The following is an 11,478-nucleotide window of genomic DNA, read 5'->3' as shown; positions in this document are numbered from 1 at the left end:
AATGATCAATATATATATATATATATATATATATATATATAACAAATAACTCTCTCTAAATAATTTGTAAGCTTGTTTATTTAAATAAATTTACTAGTACAATCATAAAACATAAAATCAAGAAAATAAACAAAATAATTAAAATATTTTGAGGGATACTTTTGTCTACAGTATACCCATTCCATGTATTACTAATACCTCCAAATGGAAGATATTAGTAAACATCATATAATACCATGTAGGAGGTATAACTAATTCATATATTAGTTATACATAGACCCAATTTCCTACCAAACATAGTACTAAATAATATTATACATAATACCTGGACTATTTATTGTAAGAGCAATTTTTACATATAGCAAACACAAAATTCATATTTGTATGATATAACAAAATTTGCATAATTGCGCTTCAACATAAATATGTATAATACGCTATACATATACAAATAAACCAATTGTATAATTCGCTATACATATACAAAAGAAAGTAGTTGTATGCAAATCAATTGTATAATTTGTGTATGTATAAAACGAGAAAGAGAGAAAGACAAAATAAAATTGCATAGGGAAATATTTGTATTATATAATTATAAGTGTATAGGACGAAGATATATGTATTTGCAAGTGTATATACATTTTCTCTCACTTTATACAAACAGAAACGCAATTTATACATTTCGTTTCTATTTGTATAAGCGATAGAGGCAAGGGTGGCGAGCGAGATCTGGGAGAGAGGAGAGAGAAAAAATGAAAATATATGTATATATACAATTTTTTCTCGCTTTATACAAACAGAAACACATTTTATACAGTTGTGTTTGTATAAAAGTGAGAGGGAGCGAGCGAGAGAGGGAGAGTGACGAGCGAGAGTTTGAGGGAGAGAGGTGACTGACAAACAATTTGCTACAGGGTACAATTAATTAAAACGTAGTTATAATATTTAATTTAATTTATTAGTTTGTCATTGTATAAAATCTACCCTTATTTTAATGCAACATGCCAAATGACCCCTTAATGTTTAAAATTCATGAGTAATACTTAAAGCTGACATAAATTTTAATGTTTAAAATTCATGAGTGATTTTTAAAGCTGTCATAAAATTTAATGTTTAAAATTCATGAGTGCTGTTTATAACTGACATATATAGTTTTTGTCTGAGTTATCTTTTCGCTTCCTCTGGTTTATCCTAGGACATACAAAAAGCTTTGTAGATACCTTAACAAAGCTTTTATATATCGTAGGATGATAGTAGTATATTACAACGATCAAATCAAATTTGTTCGATAACCAAGAACCTAAAATAATTTTTCTTCCAATAAAAATGATAGTAGTAAATTATACTAATAGAAATTTTGAAAAATGTCAAAAGATACTCATCGAGAATATATGTAAGATTGAATAACTTTATACTATGTTTGAATGAGATAAAATCACGTATGTTTTAATGAGATAAAATCATGACTTACTTTATTTTTGTCCCATATTAAGAGCGAGATAAAAATAGTTTTTTACTTAACTAATTAATCTCATGATAATTTATTCGGGGCGTAAAAAAGGGCCATGGAACGGAAAGACAATTTTAACCCTTATTCTTTGGAATTTATCATTTCTAAACACCCCCAAATCTCTTTTCAACCATCCACCAATCATCGTCGGAGAGAAGTCAACTACTGTAATAATATTGATTATCTCCGGTCAAACATGTTCACAATTTGATAGGAATTTATACATTCTAGCTTCCATGAAAGAACCTTCACTTTAACCCCACACGCATTTTAGCTTATTCCTCAAGAAATCGGTCAACTGACAATTTGATGAATCCTTACATATATAACTACACACACATGGAGCGTCTTTGCATATACAATCCTTGATTGATTTCCTTTTAGAATTTACCCAGATCGAGAAGTAATGGTCCTCCCACTGTTGAAGCTTGGGACACTTGCATTGAAAACACTCAGCAAACCCATTGGCAGTAGGCTCAAGAAACAAGCTGGATTGCACCCCAAGTTCCGTAATTTCATTGTTAGCATGGCCCAGGTAATCTCCGGTTATTTTGGAATGAATTTGATCTAAATCTTCTTTTTGCCCATACCTGATTAGAATGGAGAGGGGCATAAATTGTGCTTTTCTTCGTAGGACTAGGACTAGCAAAGTTTCTAACTTTATGTATACGAGGAGTGAGGGCTTTACATTTTGTGTAGAATTCGTGACCACATGGGGCATTCATTCCAATTCTGTAATAAACAGAGCAAAAGGGTTGTCCTTGTTGCTGTTTATCACATTACCAGAATCTTATCGGGGCTATTCAAGCGGATACACCAATGATTGTAGTATAAATCAGGGAGAGAAGAGTTTGATGTATGCCTAACGTTATGTGGTTGGTTTTAGACTTAAGGAATAAAGAGTTTAATTGACAAGAGCATATCCAACCTGCAATTTTACAATTTTGTTCCTGTTAGTTAGTTATAATCTCACATCCAGTTCAGTTAGTTGTGAGTTATTGAAAGAGAATAAGTAGCACAGTTGCATAATTCATCATTCAGAAAACAAAATGCAATTGAAAACCATTATACATATGCTAATTTATTTCACATGGGAAGATTGGCTAATATCTTTGTATTTGGTTATAACTTTGGGGAATTGTGCTTTATTCTTTAGCACTTGTAGTTCTGAATTGAGAGACTGGTAAGATTTACTTAGGTGACTGGATGATTCTGATGGGCACATCTTACAATACCTGATACGAGTGTGCTGGTGTTCCGGTTGAGGAGTTTTAATGCTGTTTGACCTTGTCATCTCTAAATATCTGATTGTTGCATGTGCTTCCTTACTTTTAATTAGTACATGCACTTTTCTTGCTCTCTAGTTCTTTTAACCCCTTAATAATGCAATGCTAGAAATGTTGTTGCATTCCTCTAAGCATTTCACTTTATTACACCTCAGTGCATTATTTCAGCTATTTATCCTTTGTTTGTAGATGCAAATACCATCTTTCAAAAACTTTTTCCTTCATATGTTAATCTCTTGAATTCAATTAGCATTTCATATTTCATCTGTTTGAACACATCCATTGTTGGAAGCAGGCAAACCACCGGATCACAACAACAATGCAGAGGCGGTTATATGGTCATGCAACCAATGTAGAGATACGGCCTTTGGATGAAGAAAAAGCTGTTCAAGCTGCTGTTGATCTTCTGGGGGAGGCTTTTGTCTTTTCGGTATTGCCGATTTTCCCACTCGACTCTGTAATGACATGTCTAGATAGTCATCTAAGCTTCCCCTGTTTGTTAACTGATACATATCATTATTGTTTAGATAAGATCATACAGGAGCGGAGCTAGGTGGGAGTTCATGGGTCAGACAAACCCAATAGCTTTTTTGTAGACCCGAAATTTGTACTAGAAAATTAAGTAATAACTTGTGAACACCTAATAAAACTAATTGACAACTCAATGGTAAGGAAGGAGAAGGAAATTTAGAACCCCCAAACTCTAAATGAGAGCATACACTTCGCTAACTACTCTCGGTTTGAATTCTGGTGAATTTAAAACATGATATTCACTCTGACTGCAGTATCGATGTAGTCGTGCTACCTTTGTCACCCAGACTAGCAGTGGCAATTTCTAATGATCCACATAGCCCTTGAAATCTTGGGCATTAAAGTCTCTTTGCATCAATATGTGGGAATAAGTCTAATTCAACATGTCCACTGAATCCTTCTCTGTTCAACTGCCTTGTGATTTCTTTTCCCAGGAAGAGTTTGAAACGCAAAACTTAGAGCTCTGAAACTTGTATACACAAAAGTCTCATACCTACCATCTCGAGATACATTGTATTAGAAAGCCTAACCTCTTGTTCCTCACAATTCTGATTTTCACATTATTGGATTGTCAAAAATAATATTGCCTGCTGAAGACTTCTATATTTTCTTTTTTAGTTTCTGAAATATTAGAGCAAAAAGATTTCAAGTATAATTTTAACCAACATTTTACACTGACTGCGCTTTCTGGTTGTGCTACAAAATCTTGAACCGAGTTTGTGTGGCGAGTTCCCTTTCAGCTATCTTGGATGTGTTAGACTTGATCTCTTGGGTTCTAGTGCTAATCTCCTTTTCTTCGAGTTATCATGGGTTGCTAAGTAAGAAAATGGAAGTACCAAGAGTTGCACTTGAACTCCTAGGCTCTAGTGCTTTTTTTTTTTTGAAGTATCCTTTGTTGCTAAGGAAGGGAAAGGAATGTGCTGATGATAATTATTTACACTTTATTTGTGGTGAGCAGCAAGCAATGAAAAACTCTCCTACATGAAAGACTTAACTTCAAGTTAAGTCCTAGGAAAATATTTTAAAAACTTGAAAGCAAATAATTTGTGTTTTAAAAATCCATTTCCTTTCAATAAACAAATGCAAGGAAATGATTTTTGTTTTCCTTTTCTTTAGTTTACTTCAAAATTCTCAAGAAATATATTTTCAGGCAACTTTCTTGACATCCTAACACGCGAGAAGTCAATCTTTTCCTTTTAATTACTGCTTATTCTAAATTTTTAGGAGTGGCCAATGCAATATTTAGATCGTACTGAACACTACGTATTATGTTGAAGACATCCTTAATATCTCTCTTTCAGATAAACATACCTAAAACATCACTGTGACTTGCAACTTGTAAGCTAACCCGACATGGAATTTCGCAACCTTAGGACAATTATAGTTACAATCACCGTTCACGGGGGCTTCAGTTTCTGGCGCCCCTGTCATTACGTCACCAACTTCTTTGACCTTCCGGATGTCTTTAGAGTTTAGTAGGAAGTGTACGGTTTTCACTGTTTATATGAGAGAGATTCTTTTTTCTTTTTGAGACAATAACAACTTGTATTCTATTCCAAAACAAAAACCAGAACCTGCCACAATAAGTTACAGATTCCTAATTACTATTTAGGAGAGTGCCAGGAAGATCTCTAATCTTATAGCAAAATTTACAAGGAACCTAAAACATGTTTGATTGATTCTAGATCTACCATGTACTCCTGTTTACACCAAAAAAGGAACAAAACTAAGTCGTTCATCTTAATCTTCTGGATGGAATTGTTCTTTTGTTCTGGAAGCATCTGAGATTTCTTTCTTTCCACACGGACCACCAGATGCAAGCTGGAATGATTTTCCATCTTTCTTTATGTCCGGAAAGCTTGTATAACTGCTCCATAACTTCAGGGTCTGCGTAATTTTCCTAGGCATAACCCATTTCATGTCCTTCTGATTGATAAAGACATTCCACAAAATGTTGGTTATTCTACAGTAAAGGAAGAGATGGTTGACAGTCTCTACTTCCTCACCACATAGAAAGCACCTAGGACTCAGTTGAATATTTCTTTTCATGAGATTTTCCTGGGCCAAAACTGCCTGCTTAGCAAGTAGCCAAGTAAAACAAGACACCTTGTAGGGGATTTTAGTTTTCCATATCAACTTCCATGGCTACCCATTCCCCTGACTGTTACAAGGATTAAGTTTTTTGTACGCTCTTCTAACACTGAAATTGTCCCGGATGTGATCCTGCCATACCAAACTATCTAATACTGCAGTTTTCTCTGAGCTTTGGCCGATGGTTTCTGATGGCTCTTCGATGGCTTGATCCGTAAGTGCTAGTGACTGTTTTAATTATCCAGAGATCCTCCATTTCATATTAAGCATGTATTACATCTTTCCACAGAGCCTGCTCACTGGAAGCAAATCTCCATAGCCACTTCATCATAAGACACTGATTTTGAATTTTTAAATTCCGTATCCCCATCCCCCTGCATGTTAACTCTTAATCAGAGTATCCCACTTTACCAAGTGGAATTTCTTGGTTTCACTATTTCCTTCCCACAGGAAATACCTCCTCAAAGTATCAAGTCTGTCAATAATACCATCAGGAATAGGGAAAAGTGACATCATATATGTAGCATAGAGTCTAAAACACTATTGATGAGTGTTAATCTTCCTCCTAAAAGAAAGGTACTGGCTCTTCCAATTCACCAACTTTTTTTCACATTTTTCAATCACACCATTCCAAATGCCTATAGATTTGCTTTTGGCTCCCAAGGCCATCCCTAAATATGTAGTTGGTAGATCTCCTGTCCTTCCACCCAAAATCCTAGCCAGAGAGGGTAAATCAGGAACTTCATTTACTGGATACAGGAAACTCTTGTTCCAATTGATGTGAAGCCCAGAGATAGCTTCAAAAAGAACGAAGATTACCCTTAAAATCTTGAGTTGGTTTTGTTTAGCATCACAGAAGACAAGAGAGTCATCTGCATATTGTAAGTGAGTAATCTCCAATTCAGCCCCCACTCTACTGGATACCCTAAAACCTCTCAGCCACGACTTTTCTTGAGCGATTTTCAACATATCATTTAGTCCTCCATAGCGATAATAAAAAGACTTAATGAAGCCATCTGTCAATAGCCAAGGTAAGTATCCTTCTGCAGGTGTAAATATGCATTATACACTTCTTCTGCATTTGTCATCCACCTCTGTTGACTTCTCAAGTCTTTGGATCACTAACGATCACCAGCTGCCACATGAACTCATACCCTTTTCTTACTTCCATCTGTGCTTATTATGTCTATGATTTTATGTCTAGGGCTTACAGGATCGAGTTAGCATCTTCAATTGGAACCACTGTAATCTTCATTCTCTGCTTAGTTAAAAAAACCTTCCCCTTCACATCTGTGACATGATTTTGACTGGAAGTCTATTATTCTTTTGCAAATCTGGAAGCCTTACTTTAGCATTTCATAAGCGTACACTATATGAATTAGAATGAGGGGATACCAGTTGACTTTATCCAACAACAACAACATACCCAGTGTAATCCCACAGGTGGTGGGATCCGGGTAGGGTTGAGTGTACTCAGACTTTAGCCCTACCTCGTGGAGGTAGAGAGGTTGTATCTGAAAGACCCTAGACTCAAGCAACGTATAATCAAAGTTGTTTGAAGAGAAAAATCCAAAAGTAATGAGGACATTGCAAACAATAGTGAAAACACTACATAACATTCAGAAAACAAGGAACAGTTACAACAATCAAATAATGTGATTACCGAAGCATAGGAAACAACAGGTAGTAAAAAAGATAATCTATTTCATTTGTTTGTGAATTTCTTGTGAGTGAGACAGTAATGAATCATGAATAATAAAGCTTGGAGAGGACATCACTTTATTTGGTTGAATCTCTTAATAATGGTGGTCAGTTTGGAGTGATGCAATAACACTTGACTTTGGCATCTTGCATCTAGCACCTTTATGTTGTCTAATTTTTTGCTTTGGCTACTTTCTTAAATTGCTGAAACAGGTTGCAGTTGCTGCACTTTACTTTGAGGTGCAAAGAAGTTCTCGGTCAGAAGCCAAAAAGGAGGAACTTCGCAGGCAAGAGCTGGAGGTAGTCTCTCGAATTCTTCGGTTACTTGTTTGGTCTTGACAAACTCTTTCATATCACCCAAAACCAAAAACACTGAACATTCCTAAATGTATATGTTAGTTCCTGTGATGTTATCTCAGTAAACATCTACCTTTGCATCTCTTTCTCAAGTTTATGGTTACCAACTATAATTTTTAAGAGCTAACTCTTGAGGTTGAGTTGACAAGGTCCATTTTTTACGTATTCTTATTATTACTTATAAATATTATTGTTATTATAAATTAGGTTATGGTTACTTATTCTATCTCAATGTAATTTCATGGAATGGGCCCAGTAAAGCGAGCACTTTTCCGTTAACTGGCTGCTGATCTAGTCCCGTTGATCTGCTAAATAATGGACCAATTTTGTGCCACATCCATCATTGCTCTTGCATACATCTCTTAGAGAAGATAGGTAGATGCACCAGGTATCCCTTCAATTACATATCATTTCTATCTTCTCTAAGAGATGTATGCAAGAGCAATGATGGATGTGGCGCCTTGATTTACCTGGCTCTTTGTAGCGGCAGAAGTAACTGTTGTAATTTGCTAATTTGAATTTTATTTATTCTGGTGTTAAACAATTACGTTCTATTACATCATGACTTGAGATAAAAACCCCTATTAGCTCTTATAGTGAACTGAAATTTATCCTTCTTGAAATTTGTTTGAGCTATATTTGAGAACCTCGTTTGTTTTTTCAGCAAATGAGGGAAAGAGATGATGCATTGTCACGAGAGGTGGAGAGCCTGAAAAGCAAAATTCAAGAGCTTGAACAGTTGGCAAGGGGACGAGGACTAGCTGGAGTGTTCAATTTCAGACCTTCTCAAGTTGAAGAAGGCAAGGTACCAACACCAGCATGATCTATTGTGTGATGTTTTTGGCAGCAAAATGATCAGATGTTTTCTCATTCTTTGGAGCCAAGAATCATATGCTTTCTGTAAACCAGAAGCCTAGGCTCCTTGCTGAAAATGAAGTTGAATCTTATGAAAATTCCATTGTTGTTATCAATATTGTGAGTTCCATAGCCTCCTTTGATTTATGGCACTATACTGATTTTACTAGTGTCTAACACCACATGCTTTCAAGAGACTTGTGTACTTAGCACTTAGCATCATAGGGTGCTAATTGTGAAATGTTGGATTTGGAGATTTTTTTTCCAGCCATTTTCTAATGTTCAATACTGGTGAGGTGACATTTTGACCAGACGCTCCTTACCTGCAAAGGTTTTATGTAATACAAATATAACACCAATATTTATACTTTAGCACAATTCAATCCCATCCTATATGAATGGGAGGCATCATGAATTGACTACACCCATAGTGGGGTGTGCCCTTTATGCCTTCCTTGCCTTGTTGTTTCTCTCGACCTTTTTGCTGATGGATCTGGATTTTGCTCACAAAAAGCTTTTATCGTCTCTGTCCCTAATTAATTGTTCACTTTTGAATTGGCACCACACCTATTAAGAAAGTAATTATCGATATAGTAAATTTACCATTTTATCCCTATTAATTGTGAAGTATATAAATTAAAAACCTACGAATTTCAACAAGTTCTACCATTTTATAAAGTAATAAATTGAGGGTCAATAATTTTTTTTTTATTTGTTAAAATGGATAAGTAATTAAAATAATTAAAAAAAATAAAATTTAGACAAAGTAATTAGGGATAAGGAGGTATCTTCTTTCTCAATGTGGCTAAAAGGGACCAATCTCTTTGTGCCACACCAATTCTAATAATGGAGTCCTATTGTAGTGTCTTTTTTAATTCTTCTTTTAACAAAAAAATTTTGGTCCATTATATATAATATATTAATTATCAGATTTATAATTCAAAAGGCATTTTAAATGGTAAATAAATCTTTGATACTTTTTTAATGTATAAACTACATAAGAATTCATTGTATGCTTGTCAGTTCTTATGCCCCTAACAGTTTCTTTGTGCTGAATTCATTTACACAATAGGATGCCTTATTTTTTTTTATTTTAAATAGAAAAAACCTTATGAGTTGTGGAAAATTATATATTAACTTGATATATTAGAAAGTTGGAGGAGTCTTGGTATTTTATAAATACTGTAATAGATTCATAATAAAGTAATATATTGAATTGTTTATTTCTTGGATATGTTGGCAATAGTGATGCATATAAATTTCTTGATATGTGAATGACATAATTGAGTGTAATAATACCGTTTAAATTAAAAAAAATAATTAGTAGTATTTTTTTTTAAAAATAAGATATAATATTTCTTATGTTCCTATTGTTAAAAGTGAAAATAATTTCCATGCTCATTGTTGTTCAAAATGATTTTGAAAATGAGAACTAAAGGAGGAGCAAAAGAACAATAAAAGATCATGAATTTTACATTTATTGATAATGATTCTATGTATTTTCTAACGTAATTTTTTCTCTTCGTATGCCTCTTATGAAATAAATCGTAAATACTATAACAAACTATCATATATTATTATAAGTATGAAGCTCTCAACTTAAAAGTTGAATTACTATTTTGCTCTTATTTTATCTCTAAACTAAATAAATATTAATATATAATTAATTTAATATTAGATAATATTTTTTTATTTAAATTCATGCCTCTAGACACAATGGTTCAAATTCTTTTGGGAAATAGTTACAAGAAGAGGAAAGACCAAAAGTTATATTTTTCTTAATAACTATGTATATCATTTCTTCTTTATCAAAATCAATTTAATTTTGGCTTGGGACTGTGTCAGTGATTATTTCTTTATCACCTTTTGTTGTTAACAGAGAAAAGATATACAAGAAGTAGTATAGACACTAAAGGTAATTTCATTCATATTAAATCTTTATGTTTTTTCTTTTTTATTATTTTATTTATTTAATCTTGATTTTGTTTATTGTATTTTAATATGTTTTCTTTAAGTTTTTGATCTTGTTTTCATCAAATTGTGCTAAGAATCTGTAATACAATTTGTTAATTTTGTGTGATCTTTTTAGTGTTATTTGCTTTTGATTCTTCTTTCTTAATATTAGATTTTGATGTATTCTTTGAATATCAACTTTTTTATTGGTTTTATGGTATTTGATATGCTTAGCCTCATTATGGTTTTAATCTAGACTAGAAGAGGTTTACACAGTTATTATTTTATTTTTGTGTGGTCTTGTTAATATGTTGTATCATTGAATGTTTCTTTATATTTATTTTTTGACTATTTTTAGTAATTTTGAAATGTATTCTCGAGGTATTGCTCAATTTATACGTTATGTGATAGTTTTTTGTTTTTTATCTTGGGATTTCAATTTTTGTTGGTTCTTTGACGAACTTTTTCATCCTTTAAGAAATGTAGTTATTACTGTCAACACATAGTATAGGATCATAGAGACATTAACTTTCAGAAAGTCATCGTAGTAATGCCACTTTTATGGTAACAATTAAAATAATATGGTTGAACCTCACTTTTATGGTACCAATTAAATTGAAAAGTCATGCATATATATAATACAAGTGTATGTAATACAAATGACCAGTGAATAAATATATGGTTCTCATAGAAGAAAAAAGTTAAAAGTTGAATTACGATTTTACCCCTTCTATAAATTAAATTGTTATAAACTATTTAAATATTTGATTGTATAAATTTAATTAAAATGTTAATGACTTTTAGACTTCTTAAGATTAATTTCTAATTAAATATCTAATTAATATTTATGATTTATAATCTATATGTATATAATAATTATAATTTTTTTATAAAAAATGGTCTCTACCTAAATTGCTATATTTTTCCTCTTCTCATAATTTTTTCCTTAACATGAATAATATAATTATATGGATAAAGTATTATCCTTAATGATAAATAACGAAATTTAATAATTTAAAGGTTGCAAATCTGCAAAATGGAGACACACATTGATACTGTCCTCTTGACTATTATTAAAGAACGATTCTATCTTCACAAATTTAAATTCATTAACGCTTATTACGTGATAAGAACTTTAGTTGTTCTTTCTACATGGTTTGCTAATTTGAAATTTCTTTTTCATATTCTTCATTT

At 32.7% G+C, this 11,478-nt stretch overlaps 1 protein-coding gene across 1 annotated transcript; it reads left to right on the top strand.

Moving 5' to 3' along the window:
• Positions 1–1,646: 1,646 nt before the first annotated feature.
• Positions 1,647–8,784, top strand: LOC107011131 (OPA3-like protein). The gene is made up of 4 exons (XM_015210497.2): positions 1,647–2,045; positions 3,092–3,226; positions 7,333–7,419; positions 8,141–8,784. The coding sequence occupies exons 1-4, from the start codon at positions 1,917–1,919 to the stop codon at positions 8,297–8,299; spliced, it is 510 nt and encodes a 169-aa protein (XP_015065983.1). The 5' UTR covers positions 1,647–1,916; the 3' UTR covers positions 8,300–8,784.
• Positions 8,785–11,478: the final 2,694 nt, after the last annotated feature.

Source organism: Solanum pennellii, chromosome 2 (assembly GCF_001406875.1).
Source record: "Solanum pennellii chromosome 2, SPENNV200".
Taxonomy (NCBI): Eukaryota; Viridiplantae; Streptophyta; class Magnoliopsida; order Solanales; family Solanaceae; genus Solanum; species Solanum pennellii.
Note: the sequence above shows the minus strand (reverse complement) of the source record. Positions and strands in the feature narration are given on the sequence as shown.